This window comes from Hesperophylax consimilis, chromosome 14 (assembly GCF_061612785.1).
Source record: "Hesperophylax consimilis isolate HC1 chromosome 14, BYU_Hcon_1.0, whole genome shotgun sequence".
In the NCBI taxonomy this organism is placed as follows: domain Eukaryota; kingdom Metazoa; phylum Arthropoda; class Insecta; order Trichoptera; family Limnephilidae; genus Hesperophylax; species Hesperophylax consimilis.
Window position 1 is genome coordinate 27420511 of NC_142849.1, and position 26965 is coordinate 27447475.

General features: G+C 34.6%; 1 protein-coding gene across 1 annotated transcript; it reads left to right on the top strand.

Moving 5' to 3' along the window:
• Nucleotides 1–26033, top strand: LOC149418137 (xylulose kinase). Its single transcript, XM_089639347.1, has 10 exons — nucleotides 1–159; nucleotides 2238–2320; nucleotides 3897–4044; nucleotides 6161–6340; nucleotides 14661–14894; nucleotides 17947–18103; nucleotides 21212–21472; nucleotides 22244–22420; nucleotides 24399–24496; nucleotides 25575–26033. The coding sequence occupies exons 1-10, from the start codon at nucleotides 106–108 to the stop codon at nucleotides 25827–25829; spliced, it is 1647 nt and encodes a 548-aa protein (XP_089495473.1). The 5' UTR covers nucleotides 1–105; the 3' UTR covers nucleotides 25830–26033.
• Nucleotides 26034–26965: the final 932 nt, after the last annotated feature.

Sequence of the window (26965 nt, forward strand, 5' to 3'; positions counted from 1 at the left end):
TACAGTTGGTGTGTCATCGTGTTCGTGTTTTGTGCAAATTGTGGGTGGTGATCATTGGTGATGACCAGATGACGTTAAACATTAAAGAAATTAAAAAACATAATAATGCCGTCGCTAGAGGAGAGCACCTTTTTAGGCTTTGACTGGAGCACACAGAAGGTGAATATTTAATTTGGTCGATAATAACCATTTAAAATAATAAAACTATTACTTATTACCGTTATTTTAAGTTCATTATTTTGCGCTATTATTATTTGTTTTGTGTTATTTATTTATGTGAAATAAAAATTGTGTTGATTTTATCGTGTAAATAATTGTTATTAAGTAGTTATTTTGAATAAAATGGTTCAAGTTTTATTTACATAAATGTCGCGGTCTGATAAACCACTGTTTCATTCATGAATTAGTTTGATAAATCGAGTTTTTTGCGGTGTTAGTCAGAACTTAAAGTATTATTTTCTGCTGCCAAAATGGGTAGTTGAGGTTTGAGGCCATCATTAAATAAAGCATGTATTGAAAAACTTATTTATTAGACCAGTTTTTATAGTTCTTGTGCGTTTTTAATAGTTCCCTCATGATAAAACCGAGAGAAAATCATAAGTTTCATTGCAGTTACCTCTTTAACCTTTCATTATCTGTGGTGTGTATTCACTACACATTGCTTCTAATAACTTAAATAACTCTATAAATATAATAAATTCTGAGTTCAGATTAATTAGGTATTCCTCCGTTATACATTTATGCACTGAATTAAAAAATAATATTTTACATACTATTTAAATTCAATTAAAAATCAGAGATTTTTGTTAAAAATCGGGATAAAATACACCAATACAATCAACCATGTGACACTGCTACGCGAATAGTAAAGTACACGCTATTGATGTCCCGCTTTAGTTCGCTATGCGGGAACATTAAATGACATTATAGAATTAGAAAATTAACCTGGTCGCGCTAACAATAGACTGACTCTACCGTTCTACTATAATAACATACATACATTATCACATTATTACTCACCAATCAGTCGATTACACATTTTGGGAAATGAACATGCCAACATCGGCGACATTTATTTCTTAAAATTAGCGCAATATAAACATGCACTCAAAAATTATTTTTCCATAATGTAACTTTATATACGCAATATGGAGATGTTGAAATGAAATGATGATATTTCTCATTGTTATTTTTTTGTTATTTTTGGTTGTGATACACAAAATAATTGTATGTTATTTTTAAGTTTAAAACTACTATAATGTAATGATATTATTTGTCTTACTTTGTACTCTATTATATGTATATTTATAAAAGGCAGTATAGCCGTTTATGTATTTAAAATAAAATAAAATAAAAACATGAGAAATCCACACGTCCGCAGTTGTATTTAGACCATCGATACCTACGACCGCATAGCTGTGTGTGTGCACCCATCCAGCACCTGCAGCCAGTCTGTCTCGGGCCGTCGTTAGATAAGGACTCCTCGCGCGTTTGTATAGCATCTGCCGATGGTTTTTTCATGTTTTAAGCAACTAAATTACAATTATTATCACTTTTGATATAAAATATAATAAACATAAGCGATTCACTATGAATATTCATATTTTTCCGATATTAAATAGCTTATTTTGAGATGTGTATTGACTACACAGCACCGGAACACGTGGATTTTTTTAGCACAGTAAGGGAAAGGTTAATATAAAATACTAGTGGACGTCTCAATGCTTCGCTATTGCTAATGTCTCTATCGGGCATCTCAGACTTCCTCCACCATTCACTACTGTATGCTACAATGTTTCTGTTAAAAAACTACATTACATCAACTTTGTATATCATTCCAGTGCAGAGATCCTGTATAAGTTAATCTGTATTCCTCAGGCGTCCCCGACTTCTTCCACCATTCAAACCACTATCTAAACACTCCTGGCACTAATAAGAACAAACTTTGAAATTTTCAGCGATATCGATCCACTACTTTTCGAGTTTTGCGAGCACAAACAATGGCTGGTTACAAATTACTAGCTGACATGTACCGGCATAGCTTATCTTTTCTCTACTTTCTATAGATATAATATGCATGTATTATATATATAAACCTTCCGGAAGAGATTTTCTAAATAATAGTGAAAACCCTATCAAACTCTGTTGCGTAGTTTAAAAGAACTGAGCTCACAAACAGACAGACGCGGATAGCGACTTTATTTTATACTATTTAGAGATGTTTGTTTTTGTTTTAGCTAAAGGCCATAATAGTGAACAATAAATTAGAAGTTCTTCAAGAAGCAGAAGTTCACTATGACACCGATCTTCCAGAATTCAGGTGTGTTAATATTTTATTTATCAAACAACCTCAATGTGTTTCTTACTCGCCAATTGAGCGTATTTCTGCAGAATGAAGCTAGTAAAAAGATAATTATACAGAAAGTATAATAATAATAAGTGTGTATTTCGGTTTCCTGAAATGGAAAAATTATGCATTTTTATAGTCGTTTCGTTAAAATTAAAATCGATTGTTCGCTTGGCGACCATTGTTATTGATGTGATAGTTTTAATGTTACTTTTTCTTCTTCTCTTATTTAACGCAAAATATCACCTATGATCCTAAAATAGGTTCTTAGTTTGGATTTAATGAACAAAACTAGAATAAAAAACTTTTTTAATATTTTAATAGCTTAAAGAAAAAACATCTAATTATTTTTTTTAGTTAGTTATTTGAAAAATTTAACAAAATAATTTTTTTTTAAAGTTTATGTTTGTTTGTTAAAAATCTTAAATCTCCAAAAGTTTATCACCGATTGCTTTGAAATTTCGACCCAATGTTGCATTCAAATACGCGTGTGTTTTTATATAGGTATACAGGGTGTCCGGAAACTCGTAGTACAAGCGGGAAACTGGTGAATCTACATCACATTTGGAGTCGATTTTGTAGTATATTTTTTTTTGATTTGAGCTTTCGTTATCGAGTAAATCGAGTTAGAAGTTGATTTTTTTTTTTTTTTTTTAATCAAATTCTTATAAATTATTACTGAAGATCAAAGTACCCAACTAATTAAAACTATTTGAAAGTAAAACAAATGAAGAAACTCGGATTTTAAGCATTATTTTGAAATCACCCTTCATTTAATCCGGTGTAATCATAAAATATTTCTGCTCTGCAGGGTTAAAACATCTGTTGTTCAACCCTAAACACCAGAAAAAACTTTAACCCTCAAATAGCCGAAAAAAATTTTTTTTTTGGTTTTTTTTTTTTTTGTGAAAATGCTCAAATCAAAAAACTTTATGTTTTTTTGGGTTCCCCATGTGGTGTAGATTCTCCAGTTTCCCGCTTGTACTACGAGTTTCCGGACACCGTGTATAATATATGTCACCTGTGACAGGTAAAAATAAAAATAAAAGCGCCATCTGCTGGACGTAAAAGCAACATGCGCTATTGTTTCTCTACTAATGCGAAATAATATTTTTTTGGTAAGGATGAACAATCTTTACAAATGTTTGTTTAACTCCTAAATTTAGGTTACTTGTAAAGTAAAGTGGGGTGGACTTTTGCCTGCTTTGATATACCCCTGATTTAATGTTATTTACGCGGCTGTCGCATATGTGATCCATTTTTGGCTATCCCCGTATAAGGATATCTCATAATAATATACCTTTCACTGCTGAAAACCAGCTGCATTCTGTAAGAAATCTGGAATGTATAGCTAAGCAGTGACGCTTTGTCAATAAAATCAATGTAATAAAAAATATATTATTTGTACTTTTGTCAAATAAATGTTTTATTGTTATTTCTATTTTACTGCGATCCACCAAGTTTCACTGAAACACATACATATATTTTATCAAAACATGCATGGTTGTATGGATAACTTGTAAAGGTTAAAGAATAATAAATAACTCAGGACAAATGGCGGAGTCCTCAAGAGGGAGAAAGGGGAGGTGTTCTCACCCCCACTAATGTGGGTGAAGGCCCTGGATATGGCGCTAGACAGGCTGACCCTGGCCGGGGCAGACTTCTTCCAGGTGGCCGCACTTTCCGGTGGCGCTCAGGTATGTTACACATGGTTCCGTGAAAGTATAAAACAGAATAGTGAAGAAAAGTTCAGGAAAGTGAAGGAAAAAATCTAACTTAACCTAACCATAACCTAACCGACTATTTTATCGTCTTCAGTTTTGTCATTATTCTATTTTATCCGGTTACCGTTACACACGGTTCCATGACAAAACAGAACAGAGATTGAACAGAAAAGTGAAAAAAAAACAGAATAAAAAAGTCACCAAACAGAAATTTGACAAAAAAACAACAGTGACTAAATAGGACAATGACAAAACAGAACTGTGACAAAATAGAATAGTGAAGAAAACTGAAGGAGAAGAACAAAAAAAACAAGAAACTTAACTTAGGACGGATGGTTTCGGAAAATTTGAACAATTCATCAAATTTCAACGTTCAAACTCGGGTTCTGTGAAAGTCCTATTCAAGTTCTGTTATTATATCATTGTAGGCTAGTTGCTTGACAAAACTGAAATAAAAACAGAACTTGAAAAAATCTTTTACAGAACTTGAAAATGAATGTTGAAATTTGATGAATTGTTCAAATTCTCCGAAACAACCAGTCCTTATTGTTTTATAATGTTTGGTTTTATCCTGTTACCGTTACACACCCACCAATATTATTTGATTTAATTTGAACCTATCTTAGCCATAATACTCAAATTCGTATTATTTCTTATCAATGCTTGAAAAATTGAGTTGTTTTCATCGCCATGAGATCGAAAACCTTGACATTTGACCCTGATAAAATAACAATGGACAATTCAATTTTTCAAGCAGTTAAATTTAATGAATGGTTTGTGATGATTTTGCTGTCCAATTTCTAGGTATCACATCAAATATTGATTCAAACACTACATACAGTATGCATTGCTTCCTTGTCCCATAAAGGCATGCATTACATCTTGATGTAAACCAAAACTTTTCTTTTTATCAAGATGAAGGAATAAAAAATACCTGTACAAGAACTTCACTCTTTAATAATAATAATAATATCTTTATTTAGGAAAGTTTACACATTACAACTATACATACATATTATGGTGTACATTGATTTGTAACTTTTATATTTAAGGTTATAAAATTAACAGAAAAATACAAACATAATATTGTGAAGGTAAAAAGAAAATAAAAGTACAGTTGAGGTTTCTCAAATACCGCCTCACTAGGCTAGCCTGTGTTGAGGCAGAATTTTTCGTGTTAGTTCCTAATACCTTTGAACATACCTATACTTGTATTAAGATGTATTCGCTCAATAATGTGGTGACTTCAATAACTGCGAATTTGGGTGAATGCACCGTAGATGGCCCTATTCTTATTTTTGATCCAATTTTTTACATTATCTTTGAAATTTTTTTGTGGATCACATTGTTTTATGCTGTCTGGAAGAATGTTGTAGAGTCTCGTCGCAAAGTATTTAAAGTTTCGTTGACCAAACGTAGTATGTGTTATCGGTATTTGTAGTAAGTTTTTGTTACTGCTTCGAGTACATCGTGTATTTGAACTTTTTTCGTAGTAATTATGTATATTTGAGTATAGATGAGTTAGGATAGTTTTTGCATACAGCTGCCGAACATCAAACACATTCATAATATTAAAAATTAGATTCGAGTCTGTAATTATAGGTAGCCTTAGAATTATTTATAAAATTGTTTTCTGAGCCTTTATGATTGGGTCTAGTGCAGATGAAGTGCCGCCTCCCCATGCTATGATACCATACTAAATAATAGATTGGCAGACTGCAAAATAAATCATTTTCAGGTGTTGAAAGCCGAGAAAGTTTTGTATGATTCTGAAAAAGTGTTAAGATGGGGAAGGCATGACACAATCAAGTGAATTAAATACTTGAGTCAGGCCATGTTCAGAGTCAATAACAGAATGCCAAGACAGGGTTGTGTGGTAGCGCGTCTTTTCTGCCTGAGGAAGGCGTTAATTAATTAAGCTGTTACCCGAAGGATAGTAACTTAATAGATAAGGTTAAATGAGATAAACATATCATAAAAGTTCCATCTTTCCAGTGTTAATGTAACTTTTGTGTGATGTTACAAAATACATAATAATGGTTAATGGCATTTTCTGATAAATGTATTAACTAATATGTTCTGTTTACAGCAACACGGTTCTGTTTGGTGGGCCAAGAGTTCCCTGGAACTGCTGGCCTCGCTGGATAACTCCCGCTTCCTGTATGAGCAGTTTGCCATGGCCTTCTCACTGCTGGAGAGCCCTATCTGGATGGACTCCAGCACCAAGCTGTGGTGCCGCAAGCTGGAAGATGCCGTAGGAGGATCTGAGGTTAATTATTTCACATTTTTAGGTTATGTTTTTTTACACCTTACAAGAACGCCCCTGTCTGTATAGTGTAAAGACTGCCACCTAGTTGGACAACATTATGAGGCGGGTTGTAGAAAGAGATTTATTAATGTGGATTATATGAAGGAGGAAAAACAGATGCCAGTAGCTCGTTCCACATACAAGCCGACTTACACAATGTGATCATAATTCTTCTTTTTCTTCCGCTGCCCTCTCCTACTGGAGGTTTGCTTTCGTAAATAATAGAAACAAAGGGGATATGACATGGCTGTTTTGTCACCGAGTTACGATAAAACTGCACGGACCATCAAAGCGTCTATTTCGTGAAAGTTATTCATTTGATGTGATTTGCAATAGTATGTATGGACTGTATTGGACTCCTTCGGAACATTTATAAACCAAATAAATATTTGATCTTTAATCATTGAAAATAATATTAACATCTCTCAAACAAAAGATGTGAAACAGAAAAATCGAAAAAAGATTCGTTGCAGCTAAGAATTGAATCCATCACGTCAGCCTTGCCGGGACTTTGCTCTAACCACTGAGCTAATTCAAATCTATCAACTTCTTTTATTTAACTCTATAACTGCACAGAAGCTAGGTACAAAAAGGCTATATTATCATATCTTCTAAATCATACATATATTAATACTCAGTTTCTTTGTTTTTTTTGCGCGGGGAAAATTAGGCGAAAAGCGACCGCTCTCCCCCTCAATTCGATACGACTCGAGGTTCGTTTTGGCGTGCCAGAAAAAAAGTCCCATTCAATTGTTTTTTTGTCGATTTCCTGGCGAGCGAAAAGCGACCGCCGCTCTCACGGAGCCGCTTCGACTCGAGGTTCATTATGGCGGGACGCGTTTTGGGCGAAATTCAGTAAGAGTTTGTATGAAAATGTTTTCTAATTTATTCGTTCGGGGTAATTTGTCGACACAAATTTGAGTAGCATCTGGCGGCGGAAACTGGAAGCGCTCGCTGCGCGCCATACGAAAGTACGCAGTTCTCTCTCCGGCCGCCGGGATTGCCCAACACACAAAAAAATGATTTAATCGGGAGAGCTTCGCGGCGAAAAAGAAAGTCACGTGGTCACGCAAAAACCACGTGGTATGCTTTTTTTATAAAATCTACACGCTCAACTTGATGATTGCATTCCGTAGCAAACACGCAGTCTGCCTTTAAAGTTATCGAAAAAATTCATCCTCCGAAGGTTTAGGAACGTCAATCGGCCGTCCCACAAATGGCGTTCGGTTCAAAATGTCTCACAGTAACCGGCTAAAGTTTTGACATTTGCCATTTGAACCGAAAATGCCAACAATCGGGCTTTTGGTTAATCAGAGATAATAGCCGATCATAGACTAGCAGCGAAATGTTGTGAATTCAAAGAAACAATAAAAACTGTGTAGGTACTTACTTGGCAGTATATTTTTAAAAATCGATAGTGCTTTTGAACGAAATAAAATAAAGTTTGGTAAAAATAATTTTACACGGATACCGTCGCCCCGTAGTGAAAAACTACATCAATAGCGTCACGCAAATTTATAAATTGTACCAAGTAGTAGTAGTTGTAGTTGTAGTAGTTGTAGTAGTAGTTGTAGTTGTAGTTGTAATTGTAGTTGTAGTTGTAGTAGTAGTAGTGGTACCGTCGCCCCGTAGTGAAAAACTACATCAATAGCGTCACGCAAATTTATAAATTGTACCCAGAGCGCAGAAGTTGGGTAAGGTTAGCCTGGGAGCCATTCATATTAAAAGTTTTTATCTCTTTATTTTTTAATGTGTAGGTACCTAATTGCGTTATGTATATATTTTTTCGGTAAATTTTTAATAGTAGGTGCAGGTACCTACACAGATGGTACCGGGTAGAGGTCCTAGGTAGGCAGGTACTGAGAGCGTGTTTTAGCCTGTTTTCTAGGTTAGGTCCGTAGTGTTGTTTTATAACGTATGGATTTTAAATTTAAAAATAAAAAATTTTCCAATAAGAGTTTTTACATATTGCGTGTTTATAGAGCAATGTTTTTTTCCAAAATAAAACTCGCTGGGACTTTTGAAGAATGTCGGTGACAAAAACCGTACATACGATATGGGTATCAAATTACGCGTCTCGACTTACAGAATCCGAATGGCTCGGTGAAAAAATGATCAGTTATCTCCTTGGCATTATTTTTTCTCAAAATATCCATTTCTTTCTAAACATACATATATTTTAATACATTTGTGGTCACACACTCATTGTTTCATTTATATGCAAACACACATATTACATTTTTAAAAGTTTTTAAATTTTGGGTGTTAATTGAGCAATTTTTTTTCCAAAATAAAACTCGCTGGGACTTTTGAAGAATGTCGGTGACAAAAACCGTACATACGATATGGGTATCAAATTACGCGTCTCGACTTACAAAATCCGAATGGCTCAGTGAAAAAATGATCAGAAAGCTCCTTGGCACTTTTTTTTCTCAAAATATCCATTTCTTTCTATCCATACATATATTTTAATATATTTGTGGTCACACACTCATAGCTTCATTTATATGCCAAAATACATATTACATTTTTAAAAGTTTTTAAATTTTGCGTGTTAATTGAGCAATTCTTTTTCCAAAATAACAACTTTTGAAGAATGTCGGTGACAAAAACCGTACATCGGATATGGGTATCAAATTACTCGTCTTGACTTACAGAATCCGAACGGCTCGGTCAAAAAATGATCAGTAAGCTCCTTGGCTCTTTTTTTTCTCAAAATATTCATTTCTTTCTAAACAAACATATATTTTAATATATTTGTGGTCACACACTCATAGTTTCATTTATATGCCAAAATACATATTACATTTTTAAAAGTTTTTAAATTTTGCGTGTTAATTGAGCAATTCTTTTTTCAAAATAACAACTTTTGTAGAATTTCGGTGACAAAACCGTACATACGATATGGGTATCAAATTACGCGTCTCGACTTACGGAATCCGAATCGCTCGATGAAAAAATGATCAGTAAGCTCCTTGGCACTTTTTTTTCTCAAAATATCCATTTTTTTCTATCCATACATATATTTTAATACATTTGTGGTCACACACTCATAGTTTCATTTATATGCCAAAATACATATTACATTTTTAAAAGTTTTTAATTTTTGCGTGTTAATTGAGCAATTCTTTTTCCAAAATAACAACTTTGAAGAATGTCGGTGACAAAAACCGTACATACGATATGGGTATCAAATTACGCGTCTCGACCTACACAACTCGAACAGCTCGGTGAAAAAATGATCAGTAAGCTCCTTGGCTCTTTTTTTTCTCAAAATATTCATTTCTTTTTATAAAATTTTGTAGTCCCGCACCCTTGCCTCATTTACATTCAAATACTACACCACGCACCACATTTTTACCCATTAGTTGCCTGTAACGGGCAAAAAGCTAGTTATTAATTAAACTTAAGTCATATCTGTTTATAATATTTTGTATATACTTGTATCTCCTTCTAGAGCTTGAATTAATTTTATACTTTCTGTCGTCATTTTATGATCAGATGCCACGGTCAATTGTTTTTTTTTTAAATTATTATAAGTGTTTGATTATGCTTGTACTCGGTGACATGTAATTATTGTGTATGGTATATTTATACCGTGGATATTAAATAAATAAATAAATAAATAAATACTTTCGACTACCGACATTATCTTCATTTTTGTAACACATCTTTTTTAGTTGAAAGTAGGAAAAGGATGAAGTTGATAGGGTTGAATTAGCTCATTGGTTAGATCAGAGCCCTGGCAAGGCCTAGGTCCTGAGTTCAGTTCCTAGATGTAACTGATTTTTTTTTTCAGAATAACTTTTTTCATTTGATAGTTATTTTTATTGTAATGAAACGCTGTTTTATATCAAAGATGGAGAATAGACTATCATTTATTTCATATAAGTTTACATATTAAATACATAGATGGCAGCACTAGTCTTATATTGTTGTTATCATTTCAACACCCCCACTATAACTAACAATATAAATACAATTAAATTAAACAATTTGCACACCTAGTTTATCCAAAAATTCATAATGTTTTGTGGAACCCAAACTTTTGGTGAACAAATCAGCAGGCATTTCAGCTGTTGGCAAATACTTAACATTTACAATATTATTTGCTACACATTCTCTACAAAAATGATATTTAATATCAATATGTTTGGTGCGCTTATGAAAAACTGGATTTGCTGTTAACTTTTGCGCACTCTGATTGTCATTGAAAATATCAATAGTATACATTTTTTGAGTTATTTCATATTGTAAATTTCTCTAATAAATTGCTTCTTTGCAGGCTTCGGTGATGGCCATATATTCAGCCTCACTACTAGATAGTGCAACAGTATTCTGTTTTTTTGTTTCCCAAGATATAACACAACCAGATAAAGTAAAACAAATTCCAGTGTATGACCTCCTATCTATAATGTTTCCGCCCCAATCAGCATCTACAAACCCTTTTAATATTGAGCTTCCACTAGCGGAATACTTTAAACCATAATCTTTAGTACATTTTAGGTATCTCAATAACCTTTTTACATAAGAACAATGTTCTTTGGAATAACAATTATTAAATTGGCTTAAAAAACCAACCGTATATGCAATGTCCGGTCTGGTTAGAACCGCTAAATACATAAGACATCCAATTATTTGTTGATATGGAAAATTACCAACACAATGTTCATTTTTTGACACATTTAACTTTGTTTCCATTGGAGTCTGTGCAGGTTTACTTTGGCTCATATTAAACTTATGCAACAGCTGATCAATATAATCTTTCTGACTTAATATTATTGTTTGCTTAGATTTGTTAACAGTTATGTTAACACCCAGACATTTCTTTATTTCTCCTAAATCTTTTATTTTGAAATGACTTGTTAAGACATCCTTTAAATGCTTAGTTTCATTAGTATCATTTTAAAAAACAAAAAAATCATCTACAAACAATGCGACAATAGTTTTAAACTGTTCTTTCATTTTTGTATACATACATGGTTCTATTTTAGATCTAATATGTATAACCTATGCTTAACAAACATTCATCTACTTTTTTATACCAAGCTCTTGAGGATTGTTTAAGCCCGTAAATGGCCTTTTTTAATTTAAGTACTTGACCATTTTGTGTTTTTTCAGAAAAACCTTTTGGTATTTGCATGTAAACAGTTTCCTCAAGTGTACCATTCAAGAAAGCCGCTGTTACATCAAGATGTGTTGTTTTCAAATTTAGTTGTACTGACAATGCAAAAAGTAATCTTAATGTAGTATGTCTCACTACAGGAGAAAATGTTTCTGTAAAGTCCACACCTTCAACTTGTGAAAAACCTTTTGCCACTAAACGTGCACGAAAGCGGACTTTATTTTCACTATCATACTTTTTACGAAGCACCCACTTGCACTGTACAACTCTTCCATCTTTTGGAGCATCACTTAACTCCCACGCATCATTGTCTTTGAAACACTGCAACTCTTCTGTTATAGCCAACTCCCACTGTTCTTTTTCTGGTCCATTTAAAGCGTCATGCAGAGACAAACCAGCCGCATTATCATATGTTTCACTGTCAACGCACAGATTTGATAACCCATACCTCTCTGGAATCTTCCTCTCCCGGTTAGGTCGGCACTGCGGGCTTTCTTTCTCACTGTCTGCATCTTCATAATCACTGGGAACATATGTTTCATCATTATCTATAAAACTGTCCATGAAACTTGAGTGTTCTTGACTAGGCACAGGTTCAATTTCACATTGTTCTGTATCATCAAGTTCCTTACTATCCCCCACTGAATCAATATTCTGACCTTGCACTTCCATTAAATTTTCAGATTTTGATTCCTTCTCAATGATGATCACATCTCTACTAGTCGTTACATTCCTTGTTTCTGGATTGAAGACCCTATATCCTTTTATATTATCTGGATATCCTATGAGAATACATTTGGTTGTTTTCTTATCCCACTTCTTTCGCTTTTCTTTAGCTACATGGACCATCACAGTGCTACCGAAAACTCTGATATGACTTATATCCGGTTTGGAGCCAGTCCACAACTCATATGGAGTTTTATTTTCCAATGCCGCTGCCACAATCCGATTCTGCAGGTACACTGCCGTATTGGTGGCCTCACCCCAGAACTCTTTGCCTAAGTTTGCATCAAAAAGTAGACATCTTGCTTTTTCAACTATTGTGCGATTAAATCGTTCACACAATCCATTCTGTTGTGGGGTGTAAGGGTTGCTTTTCTGATGAATCACACCGGCACTATTCAGGAAATCATCAAATTCTTTATTGCAATACTCCAGTCCGTTGTCACTCCTTAATACTTTGATTGTTTTTTTTGTTTGATTTTCCACCTGAGCTTTAAAAATCTTGAAATACTTCAAAGCCTGATTTTTGTGTTTTAAGAAATAAACAAATGTCATCCTACTATGATCATCAACAAATAACAAGAAGTATCTCGAGCCGCCCATAGACACATTCTCCATAGGCCCACATATGTCTGTGTGCACAATATCTAGGAGATTACTGCTTCGTTGGCCAATGCTCTTAAAAGGTAACCGGCATTGTTTGCCTTCACAACATGTTGTGCATGAAGATTTGCTTATGTCAACTTTTTTATCGAGTGACATACCATGCACAGCTTTTTCCATCTGATTCAAATAATCTTTGTTTATGTGTCCTAACCTTCGATGCCAAGTCATTCCTGACACAACTGATGCTGCTAAACAGTCTTGTTTTAGCAAATTCACTTTATATACTCCATTGACCAACACTGTCGTAGCAACCAACTCGTTATTTTTATTATAAACTGAACAACCATTTCCAGTGAAAGATACACGGTTGCCTTTCATAATCAGTTGGCTAACAGATAATAAATTCGTTGTTAGACTTGGTACACAATATACGTTTTTCACCATGATGTCATACTCATGATTATCTGTTTTAGTCATGATTTTTACATCGCCAGAACACAATACTGACACCTTTTCACTGTTTGCGACAACAATTATTTTTTCTTGTTCATACTGCGCATTTATAATCCAACTTTCATTTGCTGTCAGATGTACACTCGCGCCCGAGTCGATATACCAATCGTCTTTGTTAAAATTTCCACTCAGGAACACTGCGCTAAACGCATTAGACTGCATTCGATCCTTATTTATCTGATTTGACAAGTTATTTTCTGTATTTGTACACTGGTTCTTGTAATGCCCGATTTGTTTACATCTGTAGCACTTTATATGCTTGTTGACGTTTGACTTTGACAAGCCAGTGCTGCCATTGCTGCCAACATAACTTTTGCTGGCCGTAGACATATTCGTATTATTTTTTCCTTTGTACTTTGAAGTTGAACGAATTGCTAAAGCTCCGCTAACTTCACTCCCGTCATGACTTGCTGAATCCATATCTAACAATTTTGTTTTTATGGAGTCTGTCGTTATAGGAATTCCTGAATGTTCTAATGCCATAACCATCGGCGAGAAACGATCTGGCAAACCAGCGAGTAGCAATGATGCTGTCCATGTGTCATTAATTTCGAATCCCGTTCCTGAAAGCTTCTGTGCTGTATCGATAATCTGCGTCACATAAGACGTCATCGAACTGCAATTCTCTCGGCGAATCGAAATTAAATTTCTCAGCATACTTATTCTCCGTGAAAATCCGTTGTCGTCGAATAATTTTTTTAATTTATCCCATAAATCTCTACTGGATGTAGCATCTTTTACGTGAACATATAAAGACGAGTCGATTGTCATAATCAATTTTGCTTTGGTTTTTGCATCATCTGCAGGTTTTATTTCAATCCCGACTTCTGGCTGCACACAATGCTTCATGCCTTCGAGGATTAAAAAATTCTGTGCCGCAAAACACCATATGTCGTAATTATCACGTCCCGTTAGCTTGGGTACGTTGACAAGATAGTTCGCCGACATTTTTAAACTGCGATATACTAAAGTTGTACACTTTTATTATAACAATCCGTCACGACACAGTTCAATCGCGTTTTGTAATCGTGTTTTTTATACTGGTCAAACAAAAAAAAAACAACAAAATCGCGAAGATTTATAAGCGAACGGCCCATAACCTGTAATGAAACGCTGTTTTATATCAAAGATGGAGAATAGACTATCATTTATTTCATATAAGTTTACATATTAAATACATAGATGGCAGCACTAGTCTTATATTGTTGTTATCATTTCAACATTTATTATTTTCAATTATTATATATTACAATTTTAAGTTTTATTCAATAAGTTATTTCACTATAAAAGTATTGAAAATAAATATGTTTTCAGGAGCTAGCAAGGAAAACAGGTTCACGCGCCTATGAAAGGTTCACTGGCAGTCAGATAGGGAAGATCTTCAACAATAAGAGAAGGCTTTACGACACGACAGAACGAATCTCGCTGGTCAGCTCCTTTGGCTGCTCCCTCTTCCTGGGGAAGATAGCGCCCATCGACTTATCTGACGCATCCGGGATGAACCTCATGAACATACACACTAAGAAATGGGATGAAAACTGCTTAAAGGTAATGTGATGTTTGGTAATTAGTTGGGTTTTCAAGCGATAGATGGCACCAGTCATAAAGCTTACTCCAAAGTCCGACAGATGTCGCTAGAGTGTAGCAATTGCCTGTAGGATATTATTGCCAGACAACAAGCTTCTAGAAAGAGAGAATTACCAACCCTCGGGTAATGAACAGTGTAGCTAAATCCAGACTTATTTATTGTAACGTAAATAAACGCAATTAGAGTAAAGAACCTTTTACTTTATCAAAGAGTTCCCAACACAGAAATCTGCAAGTAAAGCAGAGATATAACAGGTAATAAGAATTGAATATCTTATTTTTTTCTTATTATTTTTCATTTTCCTCTTTCTTTAAGTGAATACCGCACCAAGCAAAATGAAAACCAACGCTAAATCCATTCCTGCTCAATTGCTCATTCTATATTCCTTTATTGGCTCAAGGTTGCCTGTAAACCTAAGGTGACCAGATTTTTTTGGCCTGAAAAAGGTACATTGGTAGCGAAGTCTCCAGTACCATATAAATACAAGAAGATAAAACTAAATCTTCTAAATATTTATAGCACTCAACATAACCTTCAAATAAATGTTAATTAATAATGTTTCACCCGAAATAAAAACCTTATTTCTTTTAATTATGCCCTTAACAGGCTCAAAAAGGGTAAATAATAATAATTCGTTTGAAAAGGTCCTGGTTAGCAAATCCAATTAAAACAATTTCCAGCAACATTTCGATTCTGAACGATAGATCTAGTCTTTCACCAGAGCGATTACTGTGTACACAGTCCTGGGTATCTTCGCACATCTTTATAGCCTTGTTTGTGTTATGTTAATCTGAATACGTGAAAGATAAGACATTATATTGGACCCAATAAACACTACATTACATTACATGTGTCTAAATAGAATACTCTCTCAAAATCATTTGAGTACATAATATATATATATATATAGGGTGTATCGGCACGTACCCGACAAACTTTAACCAGCTATTCCTTAGCACATTTGGAGTAAAAAATGTTATGGGCACTTTGCTGTCCGGTAGCATTTTTTTTTCAATTAAAAACAAAAAATTTTAAAATTTCCACACTACATCACTGTCATTGCCATTGCTTTTCGTGTTCAATAGCTGTTATAAGCAAGTATGTCGAAAAGCGTCTTCGCTCTTTCGCACACACTAAATAATAATAGTTAAAAATGAGACGAATGGTGCCGTGCCATTTCGTTGTGATTGTAAAAGCGCACCAATATAGGTACACACGTACATTATTCAACGGAATTCGAATAAAATATTCCCAGATGGGTTTTCAAACTTTGACAAAGGATAAAACAGTGGTGACATGTGGTGAAATATGAATAATAATTTTTTTATTAAAAATAAACGTTACCGGACAGCAAAGTGCACATAAAATTTTTTACTCCAAATATGCTAAGGAATAGCTGGTTAAAGTTTGTCGGGTACGTGCCGATACACCCTGTATATTAAATGATTTTTATTTACTTATATGATTTAAAGAAAGTGTCCCGGTGTAGGTTTTTTTTTTAACCAAATCTCCAGTTTCATTTTGAGATTTATGAAATTCTGCTAATTTTGATGTTCAAAATATAAGGAAAATTGAAAACTGTCTATATCTGATTTCGAAAAACTCTGTGTAAAGTCCAGGCAATTCCAAAATTGTCAAATTCATTTTAAAATGTCAATTGTAAGAAATTTTCCTTTTTGTCATGTAAAACAAAATTGTCAAATTCATTTTTAAATGTCAATTGTAAGGAATTTTCCTCTTTGTCATGTAAAACAAAATTGTCAAATTCATTTTAAAATGTCGATTGTAAGGAATTTTCCCCTTTGTCATGTAAAACAAAATTCTCAAATTCATTTTAAAATGTCAATTATAAGAAATTTTCCTTTTTATCATGTATAACAAAAACGATAATTTTTGATTAGTGAATTCACAAGTTAAGTCACTTGTTTGTTTTATTTATTTAATGTGATTTAGCTGAAGTCCTCGGCGTTGCCCGGTGCAGATTTTTTCTAAATCAGATGTAGACACTAATTTTCCTCTTATTTTGAATGTCAAGTGTGCAAAATTTCATCAAGACGTATTAACATTCTGCTTAAAGGGGTGAGAAAAGGGGATGGAGTGATCTTTAGAAATCTTGTGGACACCTTGACGTTCCTCAGGTTTTGAATGCCAAGTTTGCAAAATTTTATCAATCTCGGAATAAAACTGTAGATTTGTATAAAAAACAAAGAAACTCCGCCACACACTCTTCTTTATAACAATGTAATATGTTTAGTACAATCTATTCTCTTGATTTTTTTCTAAGCTTGTTTAACCGTTTGAGTGCCAAAATATTCATACAGTTGCTTGTAAAATGCCACCAAAAAAATATAATTTTTTATGAAACTATATATTTTTTTAAAACCCCATAAATTCTTTGAATTTTCAAGGATTTCGATAAATCAAAATATGATATTGGTTTAGAATCACGCGGAGGAGGATCCCGAAGTCCAGGCGTTTCGAAAAAATGAGAATTTTCGGTAGAAAAATTGGTTCCGGGAGGTACATTTGAAAATGAGTAATTTCCGGTGTTACTCTCCATTTCTTGGTCACGATCCGAAGTATTAGTTTAAATTCGCATCCTGCGGTTGGGAAACACAGGTATGACATCACTGACATCACTCTCATCAGAGCTACTCTTACTCGAACTTGAATTAGAGGAGTGGAAATCGCCGCTCCCGCTGTCAGACATTTCAGAGGACGCCCTCGACGTTATATTTTTTCAATTAAAATAAAAAAAATAATAAATGAATCTGAAATTTAAACGGTTTACTACGATCTTACAACTATTAAGATAATATTTACCAACGCCGCAGCACCACACCCGACGTACGCGCGAATCAGAACACGACTGACGCAATCGACGGAAATCGACGATCGGCAATCTTCGTTAAAACACGAATCGACGAAAGTCGACGATTGGCAATCAAATGGTTAATATGCATGCAACTACTCATTATGACTGTACTTTCACAAAAATAACATTGTTTACAGGCCATTGGTGATGAGACCTTAGCAGATAAGTTAGGAGAGCCCGTCATATCGCAGGAGTGCATTGGCCCCATCTCCTCGTATTTCACTGAAAGGTTCGGCTTCAATGAGTCCTGCAAAGTGATCGCCTTTACTGGAGATAATCCTTCCACTGTTGCAGGTAGGTGATTTTTAGCCATAGTGGATATTACCAGTGGCGGTTCTTCCATGAGAGTCATTTGCTCAATGACCTCCCAAAATATGCTGCAATAGTATTAATATATAAAAAGAATTTAACAAACTACCTGATTATTAATTCAGTTTTAATATTCGTACAGTAATAGCCGGTTCCAGTGCCATCTAGCGTCCAAATGAAAAGCTAAATTTAAAGTTAAATTTTGTCCCCAAACTATTTCCTTTCTTTCTCTTTGCTATACAGACAAAGGAGGTAAACACTATCATGTCTGACAATGTCATGTCAAGGGGTTAAGCATCTGACCGTAAAGTTTGGGTCAAGTGAAGTCAAGTGATTTGAGAAATTTTGTAAAGTGCTGTGGGCTATCGCTAAATATGTCCAGAATCTTGCCACTACAATTAATATTATAATATATTCCACACATTCATACAGGAGGTTGGGAGAAATTTAAGTTGGTTCTTTGGAAAGGAATATGGAAAGTTTCGGGGTTTTTTTTAGTAGACACTGATTGATACTGATTTTGATTGTGGCCAAGAGGGAAGATTCTACATGGTTATTTATAATTTTGAAATGAAATTTGCTGTCATTTTAGATGCATTAATGATAAATATGATTTAAGATTTTCACGGCCAAAAGTATATTTGTTTTTGGGGTGTTATGCCGTGTTGCCCTAACTCCTTCTTTAGCCAATATTTCGGACAACGTTACAGTGTCCGAAATGTTGGCTAAAGATGTGTGACACATCTGCCCTGATGATGGACAAAGAAGGAGTTAGCGCAACACGGCATAACACCCCAAAAACAAATAACAAAAACATTAATGATAGTTCAAAATTGAGCTGTGATTATGTTGGCTGTCTGATTATTGACGTAGAATCTCCCAATTGCCTATTGTTATATTGGCTTGGTAGTGGAAACTAATAAGTACCATTACCTTTGTTGAATTCACCATCGTGATATTATATATTCCAACATATAATGTGCACAACTTCCTGCCATTGACATTAATTTTATAAAAATATTATGCTTAAACCTTTCATGCGTATTTCATTCAAAATTACATTACAATTAAAGCTTAGCAAATGTAAATATATATTTTATCAGAATGAACAATGCTTTTTTATAATCTTAGTTTAAGACGCACTAGAGAGGTTTTTAAAAGTAACTAACATAATTTTTTTTAAAGAATTTACATCAAATCATTTCGCATCACTAATTAAAATGAACAGATGTCTAAAACCTCGTCTAATACGTGATATTGATTAGTTTTACAAAATGACCTTTTCAATGTTATTACATCATTTACTTGTAAAAATAGGAGATTAGAATTCGTTATCTTTGCAAGTTCACCAAATGTCATTGGCCTTGGATTATTATCTTGAAGTGTTAATATTTTGAAGAATGCAAATAGGTACATAGTCACTCGATATGGACAGAAAGAACTACTTTTTTGTTGGATGGAAAATAAAATTTGAATAACCTTCTCAATTTTTTGATTCAACAAAAAAACAATTTTAAAAATGGTTACCGCTAAGAGTCCTAACTGCTCCCAAGTGTGCGTAGCCATTAGGACTGTGACTATACGAAGAGAAGGAGATGGTGAAGAGGAAGGGTGGGAAGTACTTGGCTATTCACATCTGGGTCACCAACCATGGTTTAGTTGTAAGTTTGTAAGTCACCAGTTATAAGTCTCAGTGCTTCTCAGTTTCTAGCTATATTGTTATGTTAATTTTAGTTGTAAGTTTCTACATATGTAAATATATATATCATTAAGATAGTAGTCATAGGCCTTAGTTGTAAGTCACTAAATATAAGTCTTAGAGGTAAGTCACTAGTTTTAAGTCAGTAGTTTTAGTATTAACTATTTAAGAATTATATTTGTACAGCGCCCTTGAGGTGATTTCTCACGAAAACAACGCTATATAAAATAGCCAAATATTATTATACGAGTATTTATTACAGAGTTTCTGGTCAGTATACCGTTGGGGCTTCGATTCAGATAATTTATTAATCACAAAACTTAATCACAGCCCTTTTACAGTGCTTGCCACGCAACTGTTCAATTTCTTGAGCAGTCAAACCTATTTTTGATCAAAGTAATAAATTATTCTTACGCTTATTCTCTGTCTATAAGCTATTTCTGGATACATTAAGGCCATTATTATTATTTGTTAGTTTTATCGTTGAGTTGTTTTTCAACGATAAAAAAATTGTAAGTAGTTTATTGGTATATTATTTTTTGATCAATCAGAGCAAAATGTCTTATGAAAATATCTGCAAAAAAATGGCAAACATACGTTGAAAAATGTTTTGTACGTTGAAAAATGTGTTGTACATTGAAAAATAAACAGACAAAATAAAATAATACTTAAAGGTACTATTTCCTACGCGCATTTTGACATCATTAGTTTCATATATTTATAAAATAGGTATATTATTTAATTTTTAACTCCCCTTTAAATCCACTGTCCAATAGGACATATCCAATGACATATTTAATGTCCAATAAGATACAAAGTTTTTGACTAAAAAAAATAATACTATTTGATTATCCGACAACTATTGTCGAAAGCATGAAATCAAGGTATATAATTCGCCGGTATATTCAATAGTCCGCCGCTTGCCTAGTCTAGAGCGCCGAGCTTTGTGCACCGATGCAACGGGTTGGGTTATCTTACTCTTACACCATCTAGCTTACTCTCGCTGAAGATTTTACCAGTCACCAGGGTTAATTAATGTTGTTTTATAAAATTTCGGTTAGTTCTAACTATCGCATGTGTTTCTATTCATTTAGTTCTGCCACATTTTTTGTTTGAATATGTTTACAAAATGGAGTAAGCGTAAATACTACACTTTAACTTTAAATTAAAGAATGGAAATTTTGCAAACAACGATAACGGTGTTTGTTTATTTGTATAAAATGCCTGTTTTAATTTATTGGCATATTTTTGTATGTATACGCTTTAATCCGCCCCCTTCATTAATTGGACACTTGTCCGTTTTTTGGGGTGGCTGATTACTGCGAGAGTACTGTTACACATGTGCAGAAACTTATTTTAAATTGCTATTATGAATATCAATTTAACCTTTGCAGGAATGCGTCTATCTCATGGCTGGGTGGCCGCCAGCATGGGCACCAGCGACACGCTGCTTCTGTGGCTCGAGTCCCCCCGCACGGTCTCCGACGGCCACGTGATGTGCAGTCCCACAGACCCCGAGGCGTACTTCGCGCTGCTCTGCTTCAGCAATGGCTCTTTGGTTCGTGAGCGCGCCCGAGACCGCCTGGCCGGGGGTTCCTGGGACACCTTCAACTCCATGTTGGATAGTACGCCGCGAGGGAACTTTGGGAATATGGGTGAGTTAAATTTAAAGCATATCAGGAAGATTTTTGGGGTTACAGAAATATAAAATTATACACAAAAATAGAGACATAGGTACATTTAAAATTGTGCAACGAAGTAATGATTAGTCAGAAGCGTGCAGTCGAAGGTGTAAAACTGGTTATGTCCTAACAAAATGTGAAAGTTAGTATGTTCCCATAACGAGATTGTCTCTGACAACGAAATTTCATATTAAAAATCATAATTAATGATCTTGCATATGAAACATTCGATAGTGAATAGGTATTATTGATGGATTAATAGCATTTTTGTTATTTTGATAATATTGTTTCAAAAAAAATCTTTTTTTAATTTATAAATCCACATTTACAAATAATCCCAAACTGTTGAAAATCCACCCATTTCCATCAATATAAGTGGAAAATCTTGCTGAGTACTAAACTAGTAAAGCCTGCAAAGCCCGAGTGGAAACCAATAACTACCACGCCACCAAATAGTTGCGTGTGATATTTCAAAAGATGTATTTTTCAGAAAATTATTTCACCTGCGATGCTTTTTCCGTATATGCTGTCATATTTTTTTTAATGGAGAGGTGGGGGGGGCGTTGAAGAAAAATATACTTGGAAATGGTCAGTGAGTCAGATAAGGTTGGGAACCACTTATCTGGACGAAGCCAATGAAACATGGAGTTTGTGATGGCAGAGTTTGTGGCAATCCGTCCTCTGGTATGGAAAAATTACATGAGTAATATTAGTTAGTTAATATTTGTATGTATGTATTTCCAGGTCTATTCTTCGACACCCCCGAGATAGTGCCCAAGGGGGCTGGCTCGGGCAGGTGGCTGTGGGGGCGCAATGGGGACCCTCTTAACAAGATGGCCCCCGAGGCGGAAGTACGCGCTCTACTGGAGGGGCAGTTCCTGGCCAGGAGGGCGCACGCTGAGGATATGGGCTTCGTCATTGGTAACAGGCATAATATTCATCAAATAATACTATGTATATCACGAGGACTATATACGTAGTATCAATAATTGTAACTGAAAAAATTTGTAAAAAAAAGAAGACTTTCCAATGTCATTGATTTTACATCAATCGTCAAACATACTAATTTTGGTTTTCTGTTTGTTAGTCCTGCGTGAAATCTAGATCAATGAACTCAAATTTTCTTTGACTTTAAGTCATTAAGTCAAGGGTTATCCTATACCTACCTATAATATAATGTTTTCAAGGGAAGCACAACTTACGTTATAATCTAAGCGTTAATTTATGAAAATGCACTTTTTGCAAGAAAGGCATACAATTACAATATTGGATTGAATCACCGAAACAATATTTTATTTGTATGCCTTTCTTGAAAGAATTGAATTTTTATACAAAATAACAATGATTCTTATTCATACTGCGTATGTACGAGCGAAAACAAATAATTTGTCTTAATATTTTAAAGCAAAACTTGCAAAAAGTCTATTTTCATAAATTAACGCGTATATTATAACGTACATTATTTTTAACAGAAATTTTTTTTAACTGCCATTTTCAAAATTGGAACTGATTAATCAAGAATTTAGACTATCCCGTGATTTTTCACGGTTTCTGTGCTAGTTAATATAAATATGGTATTTTTTATTAGAATAATCATCATCACAGTACTACAGGGTGGGATTAGACCTTCTCCACAAATATGCTCTTTACTGATTACGGTTCCTCGCCATTCCGCCTCCAGTCCCCAGTCCTTTCCGTTCCCGTCCATTCTTCCACACAGTCAGTCCACATCTTTCTTGATCTAACTCTGAGCCACTTTCAATGGGACACCAGCTTGGTCATGATTTTTGGTGTCCTGTCAACTAATGTCCTTTCCTTCAACACGTCCAGCTCATCGCAGTCCTTGAGGCCTACACAATTGAAAACATTACTCGATCAACGATGAATGACACATTTGCAAAATATTGGGGAAAAGATAAAACGTATATAAAATTATTTTGTTAGGACGGGTTGTTTCGGAGAATTTGAACAATTCATCAAATTTCAACGTTCATTTACGGGTTCTGTGAAAGTCCTATTCAAATTCTGTTATTATATCATTATAGGCTAGTTGCTTGACAGAACTGAAATAAAAACAGAACTTGAAAAAATCTTTCACAGAACCTGAAAATGAATGTTGAAATCTGATGAATTGTTCAAATTCTCCGACACAACCCGTCCTTAGTGTATTTCAATTAAAATATGCAGTTATTCACACAGGGAACACAATTATCGACAGGTTGTTTCAGAGAATTTGAACAATTTTTCAAATTTCAAAATTAATTTTCAAGTTCTGTGAAAGTTCTTTTCCAGTTCTGTTATTGTTCCCATTCTTTCAAGTAACTGGCCTATAATGATATGATAACAGAACTTGAATAGGACTTTCAAGGAACCAAAAATTGAACGTTGAAATTCTATGAAACAACCCATCCCAAATAATAATTTATTATAAAAATATTCAAATTGTCCATTGCCATTCATCATTGTCCATACAACTTCTGTGATCGCAATAGGCGAATCAAGAGTGGACTGTAAAAAATAATTGTGAACTTTGAAGTTGACACAACTATTGTTGAAGATGGTGAACATGGAGTAAGGAAGGAATCCGACTTACCCCTTGAATGTTCTTCAAAGATGTTGATGGTTGGTTTCACTCACAGGAGATATGGTTTATTTTATGCACAAGCTTCCATAACATCCAGGTTGGATACGAAAGACACTGAGGGAACCGAATATATTCACTGCACAGGCTTCTACCCTGAGTTGATATCAATAACAGCACTGATAACAAAGAGATGTTCATCAAACAGGCTTCATCATAAATGAACCACTCACTAGATCAATATCTTCGGGTTTTTCGTACTGAACCCGTTTATTTTTTTAAATCAATAACAATTAATAATGTGTTTTGTTATTTCAGACAAAGACACAAAGATCTTGGCGACTGGTGGAGCTTCAATGAATAAATCTTTATTACAAGTTTTATCTGATGTATTCAATGCCCCAGTTTATATTCAGGTTTGTTAAGTTTGAGTGAACAAATTCAGGGTGGCCGGGGGTAAAGCGCATTAACTTCGGAAGGTGATTAACTCGAGAGAAAGAATGGGAGAGGGCACCTGGAATGAGACAATCCAAAGTATTCATAAAAGGACCAGACCAGACCCTAGACGAACCAAAAAACTACTCGATATGGACAGAAACTCGCTGAGGGAACTGGTAGGACTACTAACGGGACACTGCCATCTCAGGAGACACACGCAGATATTGGGAGTGGAAAACACCAACAGATGCAGGAAATGTGAAGAGGATGAAAAGACTTCAATTCACCTATGGTGCCAATGTCCTGCCCTGGTGGGAACTAGGCTCAGATACCTGGGAAGACACATTGTAGAACCAGAAGACATAGCCACATACCCAATGACAACCCTGGTGAACTTTATTAAAGGGACTGGGCTGTTGTTAAAGGATTGGGTAAAAATATAAAAAAACCTTTATTATACAAAATAAACAAAAAGTATAAAGGATATAACTTATAGGTACAACCAATTTCTTAAGCTAGCCCTTAACAATAAGTGTAGTAAATATAATATTACAGTGTGATAATATTTTGAATGAGAAACTAATACAGATGATGTCTTAACTTTATGTGTAAATTGTGCTCTGTTGCATTGGTGACATTGAATTTGTTCGGTTGAGCTACTTTTTAACTAATCATTAACTAACAAGTCAAAATATTTCACCAACAAATGTAGATATATTTGTATCTTCGCCATCTAGTGGGAAATTTAGCACTAACAAAGCCTTTCCTACAAAAATAAAGTTGGTTGTTTACAGGTGAAAAAATATAATAAGCCGTAATTGTTGATTGAAGTACTAGTACATATTGAATTATTTGGCGGGTTGGGAATAAGCCGACGTAGCTCAGTGGTCCAGAGCACCTGAATGGACATCAGAAGGTGCGGGTTCAATTCCCGTCGCCGGCATTTATTTTTATTCAGGAGATATTTTCAATTTGTATGGATATTTCAGGCGACTAATTATTGTTAGGTTTTATATAGTCAGCTTTTTAGGTTTCATTATTTTGTTCATCTTTCAGGATTGTGCCAACTCCGTGCTACTCGGAGCGGCATATCGCGCGCGGCACGGTCTTATCTGCTCTCAAGCCAACACCGCAGAAGACAAGCCGACCTTCACGGCAGCCACGGAGACCGCGCCGGCTCCGACCCTCGTGTGTTCTCCGTACCCTGACGCAGCTGAGATCTACACTCCGATGCTGCACCGGTACAGGGAACATATCACCAACGTTGTCAATGAGAACACAGCAAAAGCTGTTAATTTTTCCACGCAGTAATGTTGTACTAATTGAGGAGTAAAAATGTATAATTTTATGATGTCAGGGTATCTAGCATGGTCGATCGATAAAATCCAATACGATATTGACTAAATTCATCATCTATGGTTATTAGGCGATATGTGCAAGCACGTTCAGCAATCGTTTTCGACAGCCGGTTTACAAAAACCACCTAATTAAGTGTGGTCTGTCTATGACTAACTGACTGACCTATACTATCAATCGCAACCGTCCTCATGAAATTGACCAAAATTATTGTCAGTTAAGCCTATTGGTTTGACCGTGCTGGAACACACCTAGGATGCTTGATCTCCATTAATTTAGTTTCCTCAATTTCGCATTCATTTTAACCTCTTACGACCGCTGTATCGAACCTTTCCCTAGCGGTGGCTAAATTGAAATTTTTCACTGGATTCATACCGATTGATGTAAATTAAGATGTCGCATTGGACACAGCAAAGTTATGCTTTGGGCGTGATTTAGGCCAAATTATTGCTCAACTGTCACTCAGTTTGATTGAGAACAACCGCCTTAAGTGTATTGCATAATTGAGGAATGAAATTGTTTGAATTTATGACATTGTGTTTATGGATAAGCCCAAGGATCTATGCTCATATTTATTCCTCAATCTTTACATTAATTTTAATTCCTAATTGGCGCTTGAATAACTTAAAGCATTTCTAATGAATCCTAATACATACATATAATGAAAGCTTGAATAATAATTAATTATTAGGGATTTGCGGTGCAATATTTTCTCAAAGAATTATGTGTTGTTTAAATACATACTAGAGCATAATATATATTACGTAATTTAACAGCAGTTCTACATTTACCTCATTTTTGTACAAAAAAAGCCTAGCACAATTTGCAATTAAATATTACATTTTGCATTTATGGATGACGATTCTATGCAGTGGCGGCTCGTGACTTTTGGGTTACTAGAGTGCTAATATTACAAAAAATGGCTTAATTGATGTTGTTGTAGCTGAAAACGATTTTTTATTTTTTTTTCGAAAATTTATTTTTTGTATGAAGATTTTCAGGAATTCCGTGCGGCGCACGGCTATACTGAAATTTCCTGAAAATCTTCATACAAAAAATCGATTTTCGAAAAAAAAATAAAAATCATTTTC